The 23,665-nt window shown below is 40.7% G+C and overlaps 1 protein-coding gene and 1 long non-coding RNA gene across 2 annotated transcripts; both read left to right on the plus strand.

Annotated features, from left to right (window-relative positions):
- The first annotated feature begins 241 nt into the window (after positions 1 to 241).
- LOC103665487 lies at positions 242 to 2,639 on the plus strand. The gene is made up of 2 exons (XR_569306.2): positions 242 to 881; positions 1,280 to 2,639. It is a non-coding gene; the product is annotated as an uncharacterized LOC103665487 (long non-coding RNA).
- A 15,359-nt stretch (positions 2,640 to 17,998) lies between these two features.
- Positions 17,999 to 21,442, plus strand: ARF6 (ADP ribosylation factor 6). Its single transcript, XM_008693414.2, has one exon. It carries the CDS (start codon positions 18,144 to 18,146, stop codon positions 18,669 to 18,671), a length of 528 nt encoding a protein of 175 aa, XP_008691636.1. The 5' UTR covers positions 17,999 to 18,143; the 3' UTR covers positions 18,672 to 21,442.
- Positions 21,443 to 23,665: the final 2,223 nt, after the last annotated feature.

Here is a 23,665-nt window from a genome sequence, read left to right on the forward strand (position 1 = left end):
TTTTTAACCTATATGTGCATTTTTTATTTTTTTATTTTTTAAAAAAGATTTTATTTATTCGACAGAGATTGAGACAGCCAGCGAGAGAGGGAACCCAAGCAGGGGGAGTGGGAGAGGAAGAAGCAGGCTCCTAGCGGAGGAGCCTGATTTGGGGCTCGAACCCAGAACGCCGGGATCACGCCCTGAGCCGAAGGCAGACGCTTAACCGCTGTGCCACCCAGGCGCCCCGATGTGTGCATTTTTTAATAGTTTATTTTTATTTAAGTAATCCCTACACCCAAAGTGAGGCTCCAGTTCACCACTCTGAGATCAAGTCCATGCTTTTCGGATTGAGCCAGCCAGGCGCCCTTAAGACTGTTTACTTTTAACAGTTTAATAAACTAGGTCGTGTCTGGCTATGTGAGGTTCTGCTTCTTGAAAAGGTAACCTGAATGGCAGTTAATTTTGAGGCGCTTAAACATTAGAATAGATAACACACTCATCCTAGATGGTTATGTCTTAAATCTGTCTGAAAAAAAAAAAATCCATTCGATGGAGCTCAAGACCTTTATACATTAGTCCTTCTGGAACGTCACACGAAGGCGAGCAGGGGGTCAGACGAAGAGGCTTCCTGCCCAGGTTGGGGAGGAAAGTCTTCAGGGCAAGCTGGGCCCGAGCTTACGTCCTCAGCAGCCATCAGGCAGGAGCAGCGGACAAGCCTGAGGCTGGCGGCGCCCCAGAGGCCCCAAATGCTAGACGCAGGGAGGGCACCCACGGAGGAGGTCCCATGGGGCAGGAGGAAGGCGGCTCAGAGGTCCCAGAGAGAAAGCAGTGCACGCTGGGGACGGCTGCCTGCCCGCACCGCCCGTCCCTTCGCGCCCGCCCAACGGAGACGAACCTGGGTGGGTGCAGGCGAGGCCACCGGCGGGGGGCGCCCCCGGAAAGGCGGGGCCTGCAGGGGAGGGAGGTGCGCCGCCAGGGGGAGAGGCACCTGGGGAGGGCGACACGCCCGAGGGGGGAGAAGGCGGCGAGAGGCGTGGGGACTCGGGGATGGGAGGCGGGGCCCCTGGAAGACGCGAGCCGGGCCCGGCGAGGGGGAGGCCGGAGCGGCGCTGGGCGCGAGGCCGGCCAAGTTCTCGCCACCACCTGGGTCCGAGCTCGCCGTCCAGCCCCGGCTGCTCCCTCCCACGAAGGCCCCCGCCCCGCCCTTTGACACGCGCCCGTCCGCCGGGCTCCCCGCGGGGGGATCGCTTGTCGCCGCCGGCAGGACTTTCATCACGCTGGGTTCTTTGCATTTCAGAGACGTGCCCTGTGGGCTGACCCTGATTCTCCCACCTTTAATACACGCGCAAGGCATCAATGAGAACTAGGCTTCGACCACACCCTGCAGGGAGCAGGAGCCTTTAACACGGTCAACACGCAAGATCTCACCCACCCAGAAACTCACTTCTTGAGGCAAGTTTTAAAATATCAGAATTATTTACCGTGTCACACAGCTGGGCCTACAAATAGAAGTTAAATTTGGGGGGCTACTTTCTTTAATTTGAATACGTTTTGACTTTCATATGACAGTTCTGCGGGAATATTTTTAACGTTTTAAAACTTAGTAGAACTCCATCAGAGCATGGGTATTTATTACACCGATTCTGTTCTGACGTGGAAAAAATCACATCCCCAAACCAAAACTTCATACATTAAAATCCTGATTTTTAACACTTTACCGCAAATATTGATTCTATCTCTTTACACCAGTGTGGCTTAAAAGCTTTTTGCTGTATTTAATTTATTCCTCTTGAAAGTATTAGAATGTTTCCCTTTCTTCAGATAACGATTAAAAGAGTGCTCCCTTTGTTTGGGGACTCCGTAGACTTAAGCTAATGTCACCTCAGAGCAGCATAATTTGCAAATTGATTTACTTTTTCGTGACTTTCTATTCTCAAGGCTAATTATTTGCCCAGGTTACTATATCAAAACAGCCTGGCTTTTGGTAGCAAAACCAATACTTTAGGTCGTATACAGCTTTCACTGACTAAGGTGAGAGAGGACCAAGATAACATTCTTTGCTTAAATCACTCCCAACCAGCAAATAGTTATTGAACACCTGCTATGTGCTAGGTGTCCTGAAGTGTTAACCATTAGTTAATATTGGGGATAAAGGTTAGTTTTGAGAATAAAAGTGTAAACAGGGAAACAATGATTCTGCTTGACATGAAACAAACAGTCTAATAGATGGGTTTATGTTTATTCACCTTGGACCCTGAGGAAAGGGTATAATTTCTGAGAGGAATGACTGGAAAAGTGTCTAATCTTGCATGACTGCTGGCCCCAAGTATGACTAACATAAAAATTCTATGGTTTTCCCATGTGGAGGGGGTAAGGAGGGTAATATCTTCCCCTAGACTGCCCCATGACCCCCTTATCATGAATGGGTAGAAGAACATTGAGGCCTTCTAAGGTTCAAATGGCAACCTACTTCCACTTTTATTTTGGAAGGGGAAATTTTTAGCTTTTCTCTGTGTGGTTTAGATAACTTTTTAATATTACTTACTGAGATACTTATAATGTAATGGAGCACCTGGCATGCTTGCTAGGGGATACTTTATAAATACATTGTTATCACAATTCACATCATTGATACTTAAAAATATATCGTGTTACACTCTGGTTTCTGTATATGATGATTTACAATTAAAGTGATTCATGGTTTCCTCGGGGGTTGCTTTTAGGGCTAATGTACCCTGAAAATATCTGTTTTTTACAGAGAAAACTGAAGGCACAGGCGGCCTGTGCCTGTTCAAATGAACCCTGTCACTGTACAAAGGCAGAGCTGTAATTCATTTTATGGCATAGCTCATTTCCCAAGAAGGGCCCAGCCTGGCGTGTGGCAAGAAATAAAGAAAAGACAAAACCATTACACATTAGTTGCAATATTCTCTTAATGGAGACAATCTATAGTCCATGATGTATGGATAAACTATATTGCATATTACTAAAAGGGAATTTTGTATAATCAAGGCAAATATATACAAATACTAAGGTATGATTTAACATTATCAAAACTAATATTAATGCTCTATGCATTAATGTAATCATAATATATACTAGAAGAGTGATTTAACCTATGATAAATTTTATTAAAAATAGTAAGTCCGGGGTCCCACTGGGTGGCTCAGTAAGCTAAGCATCTGCCTTCAGCTCAGGTCACAATCCCAGGGTCCTGGGATGGAGCCCCGCATCAGGCTCCCTGCTCAGCGGGGAGTCTGCTTCTCCCTCTCCCTCTGCCCCTCCCCCTGCTGGTGCTCTCTCTCCCGCGCTCTCTCACAAATAAATAAAGAAAGAAAATCTTCTAAAAAATATTTTAAAAAATAGTAAGTCCCTTTGTGCATTCATTCACTCATTCATGAACCCTACCTTAATTCTATATCATTACCCATTAAGGAAATGCAATCAAAGCCACAATGAGATACCACTTCATACCTACTAGGAATTGCTATAATTTAAAAAAACAAAACAAAAACAGATAATAACAAGTGTTAACAAGAATGTGGGGAAATTGGAACTCTTGTACTTTGCTGGTGGGAATATAATGGTGTGGCTGCTGTAAAAACTGGTTGGCAATTCCTCAAAAAGTTAAACATACAACCACTATATGGTTCAACAATTCCACTCCTAGGTAAATGCCCAAAAGAATAAAAAACTGGGACTCAGTTACTTATATATCAATGTTTGTCACAGCATTATTCACAATAGCCACAAGGTGGAAACAACCCAGGTGCCCATCAAATTAGAACAGGTGGAGAAAATGTGGCATGGAATATTATTCACCCATAAAAAAGGAATGAAGCTCTGACACATGCTACAACACAGATGAGCCTTAAAAACATTATGCTAGGGGCACCTGGGTGGATCAGTTGGTTAAGCATCTTGCCTTTGGCTCAGGTCATGATCTTGCGGTCCTGGGATCAAGCCCCACAACAGCCTCCCTATTCAGGGTTGAGTCTGCGTCTCTCTTTCCCTCAGTCCCTCCCCCTGCTTGTTCTCTCTCTCAAATAAATAAAACCTTTAAAAAGAACAAAAAAACCCATTATGTTAAGTGAAATGAGCCAGACACAAAAGGACAAATACTGTATAACTCCACCTATATGAAATAGCTAGAAAAAGCAAAAACAGAGAGACAGAAAGCAACTTGGGGAAGTTGATTCCTGTTTTTTCAGAGCATTAACCATAAATAGGTGCTGAATTTTGTCAAGTATCTTTTCTGCATTAATAAATGTGATTGTGTGCTTCTTCTTTAGCCTGCTAATACTGGATTACATTGATTTTTCAAGTATTAAGATGGCCTTGCCTCTCTGAAATAAACTCCACCTGGTCATGGTATATGGTACATGATTGGTGTAGGATGAAAAAAAATGTGTGTGTATATATATATATATATATATATATATATTTTCGTATCAGGGTAATACTACTATTATAAAATGAATTGGAAGTGTTCCCTCCTCTTCTGTTTACTAAAGTTCTTTAAATGTTTGGTAGCATTCTCTAGTGAAATCACCTGAGCCACTGGATTTCTTTTGTAGTTTTAAAATTACACATTCGATTTCCTTAATAATTATAGGGCTACTAAAATGATCTATTTTATATTAAATTAGTTGAGGTAGTTTGTGCTTTTTAAGAATCTGTCTTTCACGTAAGTTGTCAAATGTATGTGTGTAGAGTTGTTTGTAGCATTCCATTATTATAATTTTGTTACCTGCAGGGTCTCTAGTGACAGCTCATGTTTCATTTCTGATATTGGTAATTCGTGTCTTCCTTCTTTGTCAGTCTTGCTAGATAGAGGTGGTCACTTTTTTTTTTTTTTTTAAGCAGGCTCCACACTGGGCTTGAACTCACGACCCTGAGACCAAAACCTGAGCTGAGATCAAGAGTCAGATACTTAACTGACTGAGCCATCCAGGCACCCCAAGGTTGTCACTTTAATTGATCTTTCCAATGAACCAGCTTCTTTGTTTCATTGATCTTCTCTATTGTTTTTCTGTTCTCAATTTTATTAATTTCTGCTCTTTAATATTTCCTCCTTCTGTTGCTTTGGATTTGTTTTTCTTTTTTGAGCTTTTTGAGATGGTAACTTGGATTATTGATTTGTGACTTTCCCTCTTATTCTAGGGTGTGCATTTTAATGCTATAAATTTCCTTCTCAGCACTGTGTTAGCTGGTCCCCCAAATTTTCATATGTTGCATTTTCATTTTCATTCATTTCAATGTATTTTTCTTTCCCTTGAGACTTGCTCTTTGACTACGGATTACTTGGAAGTGTGTTAGTTTCCAAGCAGGTAGAGATTTTCCTGTTACCTCTCTGTTATAAATTTCCAGTTTGATTCCATTGTAGTTGGGAGAACATACTCAGTATGATTTCATTCTTTAAAAGCTGCTGAGATTTGGGATGCCTGGCTGGCTGAGTTGGAAGAGCATGTGACTCTGGATCTCAAGGCCATGAGTTCGAGCCCCAACTGGGATATAGAGATTACTGAAGTAAATGAAAAAAAAAAAAAAAACTTGAAAAAGTTTTGCTGAATTTTTGTTCTATGGTCCAGGATATGATCTATTTTAGTGTATGCTCCATGGGTACTTCGGTAAGAATGTGTATTCTGTATTGTTAGGTGAAATATTCTATAAATGTTGATTATATCCTGTTGGTTGATGCCACCATTGAGTTTTTCTATATCCTTGCTGATTTTGTCTAGTTTGTTCTATAAATTGTCAAGAGAGAGGTATTGAAATCTCCAACTATAATTGTAGATTTACCTATTTTCCCTTCCAGTTCTATCAGTTTTTGCTTCACATATTTATGTTCCTTGGTTATTCTGTTTATATTATAATTGTCTTTAATACATTTCTTCTATACACATTTAGAACCGTATCAGACAGTATTATAAATTTCTGATGCAATCACCAAATGTAACTTAAGAAACTGAAGAAGGAAAATCTATTGCACTTACCTATATTTTTCCTTACTATGTTCCTTCTTTCCTCCTGACGTTCCAAGATTCCTTTTTTAAAAAAAAATTCTTTCCTTTCTGTTTAGAGAACTTCCAACTTCTGTTGGACATTTTCTAGGCTAGGTCTGCTGGTGAGATTCTCTTAGTTCTCCTTCAGCTGAGAATGTCTTGATTTCCCAAAGGATGTTCTACTGGATATAGGATTCTGGGTTGACAGTTTTTTTCTTTCAGCACTTAAAAAATGTTCTTTCCTGTTGGCCTCTCTGTTTTCTGGTAAGAAACCCACTATTTTAAAAAAGATTTTATTAATTTATTTGGGAGAGAGAGTAGAGCAAGAGAGAGAGAGAGAGTACGAGCAGGGGTGAGGGGTTGAGGGAGAGGGAGAAGCAGACTTCTCGCTGAGCAGGGAGCCCAGTGCAGGGCCTGATTCCAGGACCCTGAGATCATGACCTGAGCTGAAGGCAGATGCTTAAGCATCTGAGCCACTCAGGAGCCCCAGAAACCCACTATTGTTTAAATTGGTTTTTTTTTTTCCCCTTGTAGGTAAGGTGTTGTTTTTCTCTGGTTGTTTTCAAGATTTTTTTGTCTTCAGTTTTTAGAAGTTTGACTATAATGTGTTTTGATGTGGGTCTCCTCAGATCAGATTTATCCTATTGGAAGTTCATTCAGCTTTTTAAATATGTAGATTTATGTTTTTTTGCCAAATTTGGGAAGTGGTTAGCCATTACATCTTAGGGGACTTTTTCAGCCCTTCCCTCTCTCTCCTCTCCTGGGACTCCAATGATATGAACGTTAGAAGTTTTGTTACAGTCCCACAGGTCTCTGAGGCTCTTCTGTTTTTTTCACTCTATTTTCTCTCTGTTGTTCAGATTGGGCAATTTCAATTGCTCTATCTTCCAGTCCACTTTTTCCTCCATCTCTGTCATTCTGCTGTGGAGCCCATCCACTGAGTTTTTTTTTTTTATTATATTTTCAGTTCTAAAATTTCCATTTTTAAAAATATCTTCTATATATTTGCTGAGACTTCTTATTTCCTTGCTGAGACTCTTATTTTTTCAGTTGTTTCAAGTGTGTTCACAATTCCTCATTGAAGCAATGTTATGATGGCTGCTGTAAAATCTTTGTCAGACAATTCTAACACCTTGGTCATAGTGGTGTTGGCACTTATTGTTTTTTCTCAGTCTGAGATCTTGGTATGATGAGTGAATTTTGGTTGAGATCTGAAGATTTTGGATATTATAAGACTTTGGATCTTATTTAACTTTCTGTGTTAGCTGGTCTCCTCTAACACCTTTCCAACAGGAAAAGTGGAGCACCACCTAATTACTACCAGGTAGGAGCAGAAGCCTAGGTTCCTTACTCAGCCTTTGTTGACACTCTAAGGGGAGGCTCCTTGTTACTGCTGGGTGGGGGTGGGAGTACTGGCTCCCCACTAGGCCTCCAGTTGGAAGGGGTAGTTATATCTCATTACTGCTCCCCACATGGTTTTCACTAACACCACACCGCAAAGGGTGAAGACTGTTGGGGACACGAGGGGCCATGGTGGAAGAAGGGGTAGGCCTCTACTTACATTGAAAACACTGACTCTCCACTAAGCCTCTTCTGATACTATCCCAGCAGAGAGGGGAAGGGGTACCTCTAATTGTCCATGGAGGTGAAAGTCTAGGCTCTCATGTGTTCTCCACTGACACCAAGTGTTTGGGTAGGGCTCATTACCACCTGGTAGGGATGACAGTCCCTATTCCCTGCTCCACCTAGTGAGAGAGAATACCATTAAGAGTCCAGCAAGGGTGGAGGGACACCTGGATGGCTCAGTCAGTTAAGCAGCTGGCTCTTGATTCTGGCTCAGGTCATGATCTCAGGGTCCTGGGATCAAGCCCTGCATCAGGCTCCACACTCAGCAGGGAGTCTGCTTGAGGATTCTCTCTCTCCCTCTCCCAATGCTTGTGTGTGCTCTCTCTCTCTAAAATAAACAAATAAATCTTAAAAAAAAAAAAAAAAAGAGTCCCACAAGGGTGTAAATCTAAGCTACCCACCCAGCCTTTGCCCATACTGCTGGGGTAGTATCAGGTGAATGTGGGGCCACAACTTTATTTTTGTTGTTTGGCTGGAGTACAGTGGTTATTTTCTCAAAGTTTTCTGTCTTGCTAGGTTGTCCCTTTCCTAATTCTTTGGGTGAAAAGAGAGTATTCATTAGAGGGTTTTTTCTGTTTGTTTGTTGTTTTTCTTGTTGTTGTTTTGTTTTGTTTTGGCATTTCTGACTTCTTAAGCTCCAAGTCTGGGATATATGAGTCAAAGAGAAAACCCAGGGAACTCACTACCATGTCACTCCTTGGTCTCTAGTGCAGCCAGTCTGCTTTCTTCTCTCCATCCGTTAAAGTTTTCTTATTCTTGTATAATATGGAACATCCAGGGTTTTTAGTTGTAGAGAGTGGAACTGGAAAAAGTATGTCTATCCGATTTTCCCCAAAACAGGAGTGTATTGTATTAATTTTTATAATCACCTTCCGGTTAGGGCAAATGATGCTAACTGATAAACTCCTCCAGTGATTCTGTGATGTCTCTTTCTCCTCCCACATTAAGATAACTATTGCTATAATTATAAGGGAATGCATTAAATTATTCTAAGAACTCTATAAAGCAATTCAAGGATAGGTCAAAAGACCAAGTTACAGACCTGTTTAGAGCTTTTTATATAATGAATTAGACTTATCAATAGCCCAGTCCTTCTGACTCTAATTCTAATGGTGTGGGGCGCCTGGGTAGCTCAGTCGTTAAGCGTCTGCCTTCCGCTCAGGGCGTGATCCCGGCGTTCTGGGATCGAGCCCCACATCAGGCTCCTCTGCTGAGAGCCTGCTTCTTCCTCTCCCACTCCCCCTGCTTGTGTTCCCTCTCTCGCTGGCTGTCTCTATCTCTGTCGAATAAATAAAAATAAAATCTTAAAAAAAAAAAGATACAAGATGTCTCATGAAACTCAAATGTTGGTATGCAGACAGACCCCAAGAAGGGCCTGGAACTGTGCAATGGAGCCTAGGAAATAATCTCTGTTTGTCTCTGCTCCTTTCTGTACATCTGTTTTTTCTTTCTTCCTGAAGACTCACTTCTGTCTGCCACACAGTACTCAAAGCAGAGTATGGCTGTGACGTAGTCACTAGTTAGTAGGATATAGATCCATTGGGAAAAGACAGACTCACATAGTCTTCCTTCAGATCTGATCTTAAATTCTCAGGACTGAGAATCTGATTAGCCAATTAGAATAACGAGTGCACCTGTGGTCCAACTGGTAAGACCAGAGATGTATGTGTGGAGGAGTCACATGGATGCCAGGAACCTGCTCCGGTGCTCCGATGGATGGCGGGGGAGGTAGCTGTTTTCAAAGACATCCTAAAAGTGTCAAATACGTTGGGCGACTTGTTCTACTGCTAAAAAATTTTTTTTAACGATTTTATTTATTTATTTTACAGAGAGAGAGAGAGCGCACACAGGCAGATGGAGTGGCAGGCAGAGGGAGAGGGAGAAGCAGGCTCCCCGCTGAGTAGAGAGCCTGATGTGGGGCTCCATCCCAGGACCCTGGGATCATGACCTGAGCCGAAGGCAGGTGCTCAACTGAGCCACCCAGGTGCCCTTAATTCTTTGACATACTGTTCAGGATGTGTCCATATCAAAATTGTTATAAAGTCCCAGGTTAACCTTTTTATATAACCAAGGCTGCTACTGGGTAAGCACATTGAATTCATGACTTACCATGTCAAAAAGATATAATAAGAAGCAGAAAGACCCATGTTTACATTTAAAAATGAAGTCCAACATCAGAAACTACTTTGAAGACTTTCCAGCAATAATCTAGTTAGTTTGGGAAGTCAGCACACAGATAGCTGATCTTCCTTCCACAGTGATGAGAGCACAGGAACTGTTGTCTTAGTTCACCAGAGAGGGTCATGGCACCATAGACTCCAGTTTATGAAACTGTAATATTACCCCTGAAGCCAGATTTTGGCTCGGCAGATTTATGTTATCTATTACTATGGACACAGAACCTAGTACGTGTCTTTCTAAGCCTATTGGAACATAAATCTTTCTTACTTGAAATGGAAACAAACCATAAATTTTGCCCAATTAAGCCATTGTTAAATTGGTTATAGTGTAACATTTACTTAGGATTTTACAACTATTTCCGCACTTATAAATCTTGGACACTGTGCTCAGAACTGTATGTTGGAGTGGGACCTACTCCAGACAATCGTATACTGATAGTCCAAAGGTATTCAACAGCAAAAACTGCTCCCTTGTTTGTTCTTGGTACACATGCTACGTGTGCATAAAACAAAATAAAAAAAGTTTGTGGAGGAGGAGATCTCACATAAATCTGCCTGGTCATGCTTTTCTAAGGACTCTTTCCTTTCCAACCCCAAGCTACGTTTTTTTTTTTTAAAGATTTTACTTATTTATTCGACAGAGATAGAGACAGCCAGCGAGAGAGGGAACACAAACAGGGGGAGTGGGAGAGGAAGAAGCAGGCTCACAGCAGAAGAGCCTGATGTGGGGCTCGATCCCAGATCGCCGGGATCATGCCCTGAGCTGAAGGCAGACGCTTAACCGTTGTGCCACCCAGGCGCCCCCCAAGCTAGGTTTTGAATTAGGTTAGGGTATATCAGTTTACAAGATTGCCACACTCTATTTTTCAATACAATTATCTCCTTTTCTCCTTCATTTCTTCCTTTTTTTCTTCCTTCCCATCTTGCTACTTCTTCTTTCCCACTCATTTTTAAATTTATTCATTTATTCTCTTTGAAATAGCATTGTGTGGCATTTAAAATCATTTCATTTATTTGGTTTCTAATCCATAAACAGTTTTAAATTTATTGGCTTACCATCTTTTCTTGAGATTTGGAAGATTAATTCTTTTCTCTGGGTTCTGTAACGTAGGGAGTTCTTCTACCTTGCTTTTATCACCCATTTGGCTGTTAGAAGGATCTCCTTGAGAAGCTGATTCCCTACCAGCAAGTCAGGAAGTAAGGCAGATCAAAAGCAGAATACAATGCTAGGGGCAAAAAAAAAAAAAAAAAAAAAAAAAAGAGCTAATACTGCATAATGTTTTAAATGAGTAATCTATTTGTTTAGTACCATTGTGACTCATTAATCAGAGGTCAGTATTTTGCTTTCATGCCATTTCCTTTATAGATCTCTAACCATATGAGGAGACAAAAACAAGATAAAGCAAACAACGGAACCTGTAAACTAAGAAATTTAAAGCTGGAACCACTATAAAGACAGAACGAGGTTAATTTTAGCCCTCAGCTGTTTGGTGTCCCTGAACTATCTTCCTGAAGAGCACGCTATCTGCACCAACACACAGCTATGGAGTATGTCATTGTATAATGACGACACATCTGAGGTTGTCTTACTGCTTAATTACAAAGCTTGCAGGATTCAGTTAATTAAGCAGTCTGAATGATTTAGCTTCTCTGTTCTTTAAAAACTAAACCCTTTTTCAGAAAATCAATATTTCAGTCTTTGTCAGTTTAGACAGAAATACTAATCTTGTTTTAGCTTAAAAATACTTTTCTGATATCAAAAACCAAATTTCTGACATTATATGCTTCTTTTAACAGCAAATACTATGGTTATCTCCAAGACATGAAATGTTTTCCACTCCAAAAATTATAGTGATTCAAATGGTTGATATAAAAACGATACATTCATGTACTTCTGTGAGAAGGAACATAATTTTAGCAGGTTGGAAATGATTCTAGACTTCTACCTGTCTGACTCCATTTTGAATGACTGCCTAATGGGAAAATTGCTAACATAATCAGATCTTCAGTTTGCACAATGTTGGTTAAAGATTTTACTTTGCATTCTTTAAATTAAAATATGTACCATTCGGGGTCCTTATTTATAATCAAACTGAGCATGGTTAACTTGAACTGAAGATAATTTCATCGGAAGTGTATTAGAAGACCCACAGAATTGTCAGGAGGGCTGTAGAGATGGGAGAAAAGGTACTGTTGGGCCTATGCCACAGAACAGTTTGCTGGTGCTTTTTCTATAACACTTGTTGCCATTGGCACTCCTGCCACTAGATATCTGCCACCATCCTGTTGGACTCAGTCACTCTGGGCACTTTTCCCAGCAATTCTGTATTTTGAATCTCTCAAAATTCAAAGCCTGTAGTTGGACATTGATTTATTAATTCGTTGAGCCCAGCTGACTTACCCAAATCCTAGCTACCAGGGAGATAGGAAAAGGAATAGGTCTATTTGCCCACCTTTATCTTTCTTTCTACCTATTTTGGGATTAAGTCAAATAGGAGAGATATTTGCATCTGGGCAGCCAAATGGCAAGTATTAACAGACAAGTTTTAATCCAGAGTTTGCGAGTTTGAGCATCTTATGGTTGCCAAGTAGTCCATCTTATTTTCTTTTCATTGAATGGCACTGACTAGTTGATAGTGGTTCTATTAATAAAAATTCAATAAATTTAGCTATAAGTATAGTATGTTTTTAAAATACCTTTTTACAAGAATCTCAGAAATTTTTACACCTTTGTCTGACAGGTCTAATGTCTTGGTAAGTTATACCAGTGATTAAGGTATTATTGGACTCTACTATGCAAAAAATTGCATGTGGAGGTATGCATTTGAGAAAGAGGAATAATAAAATAAGTAGAGTTCAGAATTCATAGACTTTTTTATTTTAAAGATTTTATTTATTTGTCAGAGAGAAAGAGAACACAAATAGGGGGAGTGGCGGGCAGAGGGAGAAGGAGGCTTTCTGCTGAGCAAGAAGCCCAATGAGGGACTCAGTACCAGGACCCTGGGATCATGACCTGAGCTGAAGGCAGATGCTTCACCGACTGAGCCATCCTGGCATCCCCAAAATTCATAGACTTCTTAACGTAAAGGGAAGTTAGCAATTAATTCAATGGTTCTCATTTTTAGCTACACATTAGAATCACTCAGGGAGGCCTTAAAAAAAAGAGTGGTGGGTAGAACTTCTACCCTAAATATTTTGACTTACTTGATCTGGGGTGTGGCCCAAGCACTTATGTAATTTTAAAATGCCCCAGGTGATTTTAATGTGCAGCCTGGGCTAAAAGCCATTGATCTAGTCCAGCTTACTGAGTTCACACAACTATTTTGTACAATAGAGGAAAGAACACCAGACTTGAATCAAAAAAAAAAAATCTTAATTTGAACCTCTTTTGTACTATTTTATTGATCTTAAGAAAGTAGCTTATCCTCTCAGTGGCTCGGCTCTTTCAACTGTAAAGGAAAATACTATATATTGCCCTAGTCAACTAAGAGAGATTTCTCCATTGCAGGAATAGAAAAAAATGATGATCAATGAGGATGAATAACTTACCCAAACCTAATTACGAAGTGTTGGGAGTAATTTAAGGATATCATTTGGCTTTTTCTATTCACTTGTGCCACTAGACCATGTTGCCTCAGTGTTTATTTTTATGGTCCGAAGCCCTAACTATTAAACAATTTGCTAAAATATCAACTATAATTAGTTTTTAGTTTTATCATTCCCACTTTAAAAATGAGATGAAATCTTCATACTCAGGCAATAACTGAAGTAATTATTAAGGTTTAGATTGGGATATAACTTATTTTTTATAGTTAAACAGGAAGATCTAGAAAGTGGTTCCTTAGCTGACACAGAAAGAGGCGAGGGAGTGAACTATTATTTTGGTTCCTGGTGTCCCTTTAAGTATTTTAAAATATTTGCATCCATTAAAGTTACCAAGAATTGGGGTGCCTGGGTGGCTCAGTCATTAAGCGTCTGCCTTTGGCTCAGGTCATGATCTCAGGGTCTGGGATGAGCCCTGCTTCTCCCTCTGCCTGCCACTCACCCTGCTTGTGCTCTGTCAAATAAATAAATAAAATCTTAAAAGAAAAAAGTTACCAAGAATACTTACAAATTAAAATTATTTGTTTTCATTGTCTTAATTGGATTTTTTAGTTTTATTTTTGAGAGCCTCAATCTTCACTGTATTATCATCAAAAAATGTTTGCTACTTTTACTACATACACCCTATTGTGCTAGGGACTAAGGATTCAAAAATGAAAAGGACATGAAACCTTTCTTAGAGAGCTTATAAGCTGATAGGTATAATATGAAGGGAGGGCTAATTCTCCTGCCGCAATGTTTTGGATGGAAAAACTTAGAAATTTTTCTAAAGATATACTTTATAATAGCTTCTTGTTTGCTCTTTATTTCTACTGCTACTACGTTTCCTGGGGCTCGAGGCTTTTTTAAACCAGATAGAGCTCAACGCTGGGTAAGTGGACTAAAAGCTCAAAATGAAGCCATAAGCAAGGGATGGTATCTTCCTTAAACAGGTATGTAGTCTGACCATCCCTGCTGTGTGGTCAGAATTGTCCTTAGCACTGCATGGGATAAAAAGAAATATATGGGGGCGCCTGGGTGGCACAGCGGTTAAGCGTCTGCCTTCGGCTCAGGGCGTGATCCCGGCGTTATGGGATCGAGCCCCACATCAGGCTCTTCCGCTATGAGCCTGCTTCTTCCTCTCCCACTCCCCCTGCTTGTGTTCCCTCTCTCGCTGGCTGTCTCTATCTGTCAAATAAATAAATAAAATCTTAAAAAAAAAAAAAAGAAATATATGACACCGTCATACAGAATAAATGATTAAGAGCTTTAGGAATTCAGAAATGGGGGTAAACAGAATGGGGTGCTATTGTTAAAGACTTGTTCATTTCATTTGAAAAGCAAAAAGTTAAGCCATTTTTTAAGTAAATATTTTTCTTATCACGTGGTATTTTAGTCAGGAATATCACAAGATAATACATGCGGTTGTTCAACAGATTAGAAATTATGGTGTTTTCTAAAAGGGGAGTCTCATTTCTAAGTAAGCTGAAGAAACCTTTTCATTTATAGGCTTTAAATTAAAAAGCAGAGATTAATTTTTCTGTAGCTTTGCAGCTTTCATTTGTGTTTGAAACTTAAAACAGTGAAACAGGGTACACACGGAGAAATGTAATATTTTGTTTCATAAATGCAAATTTTAGTTTATCTGTAAAACATTTCACAGAATGGAAATATTTTTCAAATTTACTATTTTTGAATTATTAACTGTTTCAAGAAGAAATCAAGAAAATGTTTCATCAGTGCTAGGATTTAGTAGCTGCCTAAACTGTTACTTTTTACAGATATTTTGGTTTTATGAAATTCACTTACTTATTTTCTCAACTGCCATGATTATATACAAAGTTAAAATTTTCACTGTCTGTATTTATTTTCTGGCCATTATATTGTTTTATGATTATTACTTAATATAATTTATGGTAGGATGAGCTACTCTAGATATCCAATACCCTACACCCAGATAAAAATAGTATGTCCCTTTCTTCTTTCATTTGGTCTTGTGGTATAAATGGCATTTATTCATTCAAATATTGATGTAACTTCTGATCCCTGCATAATGTCACTGGGGACATTATGTTGACAAAACAAGTCTCTGCCTCTATGAAGCTTGCATTCTGGTGGAATATAAACAGAAGATGGCTTTCAAAAACAAACTTTTTAGCCCTAACACAGGGTCAGTGCCAGGTAGATGCTAGTGCTTCCAGCTGCTACTGTTTTTCATTATATTACTCCTTCCACCAAAAGATAAATCCAAGCCCAGCAGATCAATCTCTCATCTACTTGGAAAAACTGGAATCTGCTCTGAGAAAACTATCACGTTGGAATGCAAAATACCTCTATTTGCCACATATAAAAAATTCCTCCCTCAAGCATAATAAGTACTATGGCCTTTATGAAGTATTTTAAGAAATACTGTAACTAAGATTCCAAGCAACTGTGTGAGGTAGCCAGGGAGATAGCATAATTAGGGGGTTAAGAGGAGGAGCTGCAGATTTATGATTTAATCTCAGTTCTGTGACCCTCAAAAAACAACCTCTTTGTCCCTGAGTTTCCTCATATGTATAATATTAATACTCAAAATTACTTCATATGATTGCTGTGAGGATTAAAAAACATATTTAAAGTATTTAGTACAGTGTTTGCCATAACAAACAATAAATGGTGACTATTTTTTATTAGTGGTATCATTCTTCGTCTGATTTTATAGATAAGGAAAATGAAGTTTAGGAAGGTTGAGGCCTAAGGAGTCACAGCTATAAAACACGCAACACTTTGAACCCTAATCTCCAAAATCCTTCTTTCAGTTTTATGACAGTACGCATTAAGGCAGATGGAAAGTAAATTGGATCATCGTCAGAATATTAATAACTCTAGTAAGTTTATTTCAGCTGAAGCTTATAAGGTCATCACTTAACCTATCTACCACGATCAAATATTCTTATATTATGCAATAGGTATGTTATCATATACGGTTACAGCATCTTCCTTAAAAAATAACAAACCCTATTTCCTGTTTTACCTTCCCCTCGTTCATTTATTTTAAGCTTCGCCTTACTTTAAGTCTAACTTGATCTCTAACCACTTGCTACAAAGAGGTTTCCTAAAGTCTTCCACAAACATTTTGTTATTTACACTGAAACAGAGTACAGAGAGCAAGGTCGGCATTACACTCGGTTAGAACATGAGATAACAAACTTAGCAAGGTTAAATGCCTAGATCCAGGCCACAAAGGTAGTTAGTCTGATTCTAAACCGTATGCTAAGATTATTATCGTCTAGGCTTCTTCAAGGGAAGGGTGGGTGAGACGCTACTGCCCATCACACTAAAGGGAAGTAATACTTAAATACGAAACGTTATCACCTTATACAGTTGAAAACGCGGCAAGGCATGGCAACTCTGGTTAACACTGTCATTTTCAACTAACGTGGACTGGACCTGAAGAGATGTATAAAGACAGGGCTCAAACATTCAAAAGAAGGGTTTCACAGCAAACCCAAGCCTAGTAAAAGCGCCGCACTGCCTGGCAGATTGCACACAAAACACGGGCCTCCCACGTGTCTTTCAGGAAATGCAGAGAACACGAGGGGAAAAGGAGGCCAAGGAGGGGGCTGGGAGAGGTAGAAACAGCACACAGGGCTTTCCCGGGTGATCGAGGACGAGCGAGGGCTGCGGCGGGATGAAGGGCACCCGCGGAGCACCTGGCGGGCACCGACATCTGAGAACAAGTCTGGAAGCAGCATGGGGGAAGCCTTCATCGTGGGAGCGCGCTTCCCGCGGGCCCCACCCTGGGCGCTCCCCCGGATTTGCTCCTCGGGCTCGAGCGGGGGTGGAGGAGGCGAGCGCGCGCAAGAGGAATGCAGAAAGTACGCGAGCCGCTACTGTAGCAACAGGTGGGCGCGGGTCAGAGTCCGAGTTTCGCGAGTCTGGGGCCTGGCCGCACCCGCGAGGCCTCCGAGCCGCCGTAGCCCCGCCCCTCGCGCGTGGCGCCGATGACGCTAGGCGCGCGGGCCGCGCTCCTTACAGAGGTCGCTCTCGTCGAACGGTCGGCCTTGCTGCGCCTGCGTGATCGGGAGGGGAAGTGAGGCGGTTTCTTCGGCGCCTTTTCCGGCGGCGGCGGCGGCGGCAGCGGCAGAGCTGGGAGGAGGAGGTGGAGGCCAGAGGGAGCCCGCGCTCAGGGCGGCGGCTGGAGGTAACCTGCTGGGTTGAGCTAGAAAGGCGGGCCGCCTCGGCCTCCGCTCCGCTCTGGTACTCCGCCAGTAACTCCCTTCCTCCTCTGTGTCTCTGCAGGCGGCGCACCGAGTTCCCGCGAGGATCCATGAGCTGACGAGGCGCCGGAGCCGCGCTGAGTCTCGGTGGCCTGGGTCGGTGGTGAGCCCGGTGCTCGTGGGCCGGCGGGCGGGCCGGAGGGCCTCAGTCTCCCGCGGCGGAGCGAAGAGAAGGCGGAGGAGCGGGAGCGGCGGCGGCGCTCGCGCGGCGCTCGCGGGGGGAAGGGCAGTTCCGGGCCGGGCCGCGCCTCAGCAGGGCGGCGGCTCTCGCGGCGCAGACTCAGGGCCCGGCGGCGGCGGCGACCGGAGGGATCAAGTTGTGCGGTCGGCGATGCCCGAGTGAGTGGCGAGCCCGGGCCTCTGCCCCGAGGAGGCACCTCCCACGCAGGCCGCACGGGCGCCCTCGCGGCTGGGAGGCTCCGTTTCGGTTTCGCGGCGGCTGCGGCGTAGTTGGCTGAGGGGACGCGGGACACCTGAATGCCCCCGGCCCCGGCTCCTCCGACGCGATGGGGAAGGTGCTGTCCAAGATCTTCGGGAACAAGGAAATGCGGATCCTCATGTTGGGCCTGGACGCGGCCGGCAAGACGACAATCCTGTACAAGCTGAAGCTGGGCCAGTCGGTGACCACCATTCCCACCGTGGGTTTCAACGTGGAGACGGTGACTTACAAAAACGTCAAGTTCAACGTGTGGGACGTGGGCGGCCAGGACAAGATCCGGCCGCTCTGGCGGCATTACTACACCGGGACCCAGGGTCTGATCTTCGTAGTGGACTGCGCCGACCGCGACCGCATCGACGAGGCCCGCCAGGAGCTGCACCGCATTATCAATGACCGGGAGATGAGGGACGCCATAATCCTCATCTTCGCCAACAAACAGGACCTGCCCGATGCCATGAAACCCCACGAGATCCAGGAGAAACTGGGCCTGACCCGGATTCGGGACAGGAACTGGTATGTGCAGCCCTCCTGTGCCACCTCAGGGGATGGACTCTATGAGGGGCTCACATGGTTAACCTCTAACTACAAATCCTAATGAGCATTCTCCACCTATCCCCCCGGAAGGAGAGGAATCAAAAACCCATTCATAGGATTATCGCCACCATCACCTCTTTGAATTGCCACTTTCTCTTCTTTTGAATTTGAACTCTGGAGTTACTGTTCTACGGTTGGGGGGGCGGGGGCTAGGGGTTTCCTTTTTTTGTTTCTCTTTGTTTTTTCTTTTTTTTCCTCCCTCTTTTTGCTTTGCGTTAGGATGCTCTGATCAGACAATTGACATGAACACAAAGTGCTAAATGCTCTTATTGACTTCCAGCAAATGGGATGGGGGAAATATAGCAGTTTTTGGTAAAGTCTTTATAATAATGGTTTGATTTTTTTATTTCGAGAGAATCTTTTTTGCAATGTATGCTTTTTTCCTTTTTGCCCAGTTTCCTTATCACTTGCTGTAGATGGCTTATTTTGCATTCATGCAGACTATGTTGCAAGTCTGTTTCATCTAGTAAACTGAAAATTATTGCTTAATCAAACTGCCGTTTGTCTTTTATATTTAAGGCCTTTACCCCTCCCTTATGAGTTTTACCTTTAACTTAGTAATTTCAAATGTGACCTTTTATATCTAAGACAAGTATAGTAAACTTAGCCTACAGTGGCAAATAATGAGTAATACCATTGTAATATGTTCCAGTTGCACATCAGTATGTTAAACAGGTAATGTAAGAAGTTCTTTGAAATGTCAGCTTTTAAGTTCTGAAACATACGTCATGCATGAGTAGGGATAAAACTCAAGTTCCTTATTACATAGTTAACTTACACTGCATAAAAAGATGAAAGTGTAACCCGTCAACACAGATTTTTTTCACTGCAAAGTTAGCAACTTTGCTGTGCTTTCCCTCTTTTTTAACTTTAAAAGGAGACTCTTCCCAGAAAATGGAGCAATAATGGTGTATGCCACACACAGATGAGATATCTGTAGATATTTTAAGTGACTTTGGGGCAAAACTGGAATATATACTTTACCACATTTCAGATGTCTAAGACCAGTAGTTTAAAAATTACTAGGATGTTTACTTTGTTCATTAATAAAGCATTTAACAATACAAATTATATACATCTACCTAGTTTGAAAAATACACATTCCTGTTTTTACATTAGAGCAACTGATTAAGCGGAAGATAGAAGTCTTTTGTAGTTGAGTGATCCACATCTCCATTAATCAGAACACTGGAAAAGATGGTTTATAAAAAAGATATTTAATTCTGTTTGTAGGATTAACTCATACAAATAGTAAGTCAGATATCCTGTTGGTTCATTAATACACTATCTCCTTTAAGGAAGGAAATGTGATGAATGAATGATGTGTAGACTTGAGGAATGACAATTAAAGGGGAAGTAGGATGAAGAAAAAGAACCTACAGATGACAATGAATGTAAACTTATTTTTCTTCAAGGGTAAGCAGTGTGCTCACTGGTGATAGCTAGATCCTAGCAAGATTACTTAGCTTGTTAGGACCGGTAACTAGATTATTGAGACCACTATGGTGATACTTTGAACCAAATGCTAATGCTTGATACAGAGTTGTGAGCAGCATCTGGTTCTCATATAGCCTTAAGGATTAATTTTAGAAATCCTCAAGGAATTAAACGTAGGGAATTTAAGAAACGTAGACTGCAAAGGCAGTATACAGGAAAAGGTGGAGTGGGTTTTGTTCATGAGGGTGTCTGAAAACTAAAATGGAGCGGGATATCATGGTACATAGTTGGACAGTATTGGTCCTTCGTGCTTTGGCCATATTGTATAATGGAGCTTTTACCAAAGATGTATGAGAAGCATAAGGCTATAAAAAGTTAACTATTGAAAGTAAAACTCTTGACACATTTTACTTAAAGCAGATGAGAAAAGGTGCTATGTTGTAGGCTCCTGATGGTGCAGAGGGATTTTCGAATTCAAAATGCAACTAAGGTATAAAGTTCTCAGTTTTGCTTTAGAAGGATCTCTAGAAATGAAGCTGACAGACACATCCGAGAACATTTTAGTTGCTTTTAAAATTCCCAAAGCTCCACCATAAATCTAATTCTTGGTGTTTTAAATGATTGCATTTTAAGGTACATAAACATGGGTTACACAAATATTGATGCTATAGTAACATCTTTAGACAAGACAAGCACAAAGGTATAAATGCCTAAACTGGAGGAAACTTGAAACCCTCATCTTAATTCTTAAATGTAGTATTTCTAACTTGTGACAGACAGATTGATAGGCAGCCGTTTTTTTTTGTGTTTTAAAATAACTGGGAGCATAGTTAAAATTTTATAATCAAGTGATTGCTATTGAATGTTGCAGGTGAGATGTGGTTATTTTTAGTTTATTTGAAATGTCTTACTGAAGGGGGGAGGAGGGAAGCAAATATTTGAAATTTGGAAAACCCTAAACTTTTTGGTAAGAAATTGTAATTTTCATTTACATTTTCTTTAAGGATATAAAAGGTTGATAATTGATGTAGTTAAATTGAACCATAACCATTGGTAATCATGGGGCAGGTAATTGGAACCTGCAGAAAAAGTTATGATCTAGGAATTTAAAAAATAAGATCCTGAAGTTGTTTAATTGCATCAATTTCTGTATTTATGTGAATTTATAAACTGCAGTAAGTTTTGAATGAGGTTAATCTTGTCTAATATAAGTAAATGAGTCTGTAGACTGTGATCTCCCCAAACTAAAAAGTACAGTACTTGGAATTGTGTTCTTAATGGTTGTAGTGTTGGTAAAGCACTAATATGCAGAAAATAAAGGAATTACACAGTGCAGTTTCTCACGTTATGTTACTCGTTTGGACTAGATTAAGTGGGACATGTGGTGTGTTGGGCCATGTTATTCTCCAGGGATATATGGTATAAAGTGACTCGATTTGGGAGTCACTTAGCTTTTATAAGAATAAAAAAGAATCAGTTTGGTTCTTATAATGCTGGGTGTACAAGAAGGTTTTTTACTGATTTAGTGCCACCAAACTTAGTCTGATTTTATGATAACTAAGAATTAAGGTTCTAAGCAGTTTGTATTCTACCATTTTTCCAAAATCACACCTTACCATTTTTAGGAGTAGAGAATTGTGTCTCTAAACAATTGGCCAACAGAGTTGTCTTAACCCTTGACAATTGACTTGTAGATTTTAAAGTTTGTCTTCCAAAAGCTAGTTGCTTGTCTCATAAGAATGGCAGAATTGTAGCCATTTAGAAAGTAAAATAGTAGATGAAGAATAACTTGTTGGATAAAAGGGTTTTTTAAACATTTCCTTTTTTTGTAAGCATTCCCCCTTGAATTAGCAATTTCTGTAACTTGATTTTAGAATGTCTTTGTGTGTTCTCTGGTATGATTTGACCCCCATATTAATGTTAATACACTTAGTACTGTGGTTTATTAATAGCTATCAAGTATCAATGTATCAGTGATAGCAGAAGATATTTTACTCTTCAGTAGGTTTTTATGTTTCCATATGTTTGGAAATACAGTAGCTACACTCTGAATGGTGGTGGAGCTTCCTAAACACCCAGTTACATCCCCAGCACCTTGCCAAGTATGTATCAGGGTGTGGCAAGGCAAATCGTGTCTCTTACAGGTAAAAGTTGTAAAACCACGTATAGCAGTTAAAAAGAACTTTTAAGACTGACTAATCACTGAGCAGAACGTATTTGGAGTAGAACATTCGATAGAATCTAGCTTCTTGTTTATATTGAATGGTAAAGACAAAGTAGGAAAGATTACAATATGAGGAAGTTTATAAAAAGGGAATGGTGGGACACGGAGCCACTGAAGAAGAGGGAAAGGAACTTTTCTCTGATTTGTTAAACTTTAAAGTTGCCAAACTAGATTAGTGAGTTTAATGGGCAGGGAATACATGCAAGTGAGATCAAAGAGGCAGAACAAGTCTGGAGAGAGGTTTACAAACGGCAAGTGAAATTTATTATTAAAGAAGCTAAAGTAATGGTAACCTTCCAGGGAATTAGTCTGTAAGAAAAACCGCTCTGTGGAATAGTAAGAAAATGCTGTAATTTGGAACATTTTTTTTTCTTTAAAATGTTTTATGACTACTTGAAATAATTTTAAAAGGAAAGTACTTGCCAGTCTTGTCCTTAAATACTTTCCCACTTGCTACGTTATATCATTTGGATATAGATCTCCTCCATGGTATTTGTTTTGTAACTGCAGAAATAGATTTATTTATTGAGAGCCTGGGTACAAGAGATCCATCAGTGGGGAAAAAAAGAAAAATCTGCCTTCATGGAATTTATGCTGGTGGGGATGGGGGTGCGGGGAATGACGAAGATGAGATAATGAATAAAGATATGGTAGGTGATGTACTGTGTATTATATAGTGTGTTCTATATATAGGGAAACAGGAACGTCTTTAGAGGACTTAAACTGACATTTGAGCAAATACTTGAAGAAAAATACCAGTGGAATTGACATGGTAACAAAAAGATAGTATGTATCGTGTAAAGCAGGGGTGGGGAAATGGCCTAGGGCAAATACGGCTGTGACCTGTTTTTATAGGAAATAAGCTAAGAATGGTTTTTATATTTTTAGAGACTATGAAAATACAAACATGACTATGTGACAAAGAATATTTAGCCTGGAAAGCCTAAAATATTTACTATCTGGCCCTTTATGAAAAAGTTTTTAAAATATTACCAAATATATAGGAAATCCAACAATCCAAAGTAAAAGACCATGGTTAATGAGTCTTATCAAAACTCAAGGAAGCAGTGGCTCTCATACTATTTACCACATGTGAACATTTAGTGATCCTTGAGACTTCTTATTGAGTAGTTTAACCTGGATTTTTTTTCCCTCCTAAATATGTTTAAATGTGTGAAATCAGTAGTTTTTCAAGTTCAACTTTAACATTCTTTAAGATCTTATGAATCATTTCATTAAAATTATTTCCCTTTTTTTATGGTAATTTTACTGGTTTTTGGATAGAAGTTAAATGTGTTTCTCTGTTGAAGTGTCCTTTCTTCCAGATAACCTAG

This window comes from Ursus maritimus, unplaced genomic scaffold (genome assembly GCF_017311325.1).
Source record: "Ursus maritimus isolate PB19 unplaced genomic scaffold, ASM1731132v1 scaffold_36, whole genome shotgun sequence".
Taxonomy (NCBI): Eukaryota; Metazoa; Chordata; class Mammalia; order Carnivora; family Ursidae; genus Ursus; species Ursus maritimus.

What these genes read in the sequence shown, in the direction of transcription:
- ARF6 (XM_008693414.2), top strand. Translation starts at nt 18,144, where the DNA reads ATGGGGAAGGTGCTGTCCAAGATCTTCGGGAACAAGGAAATGCGGATC.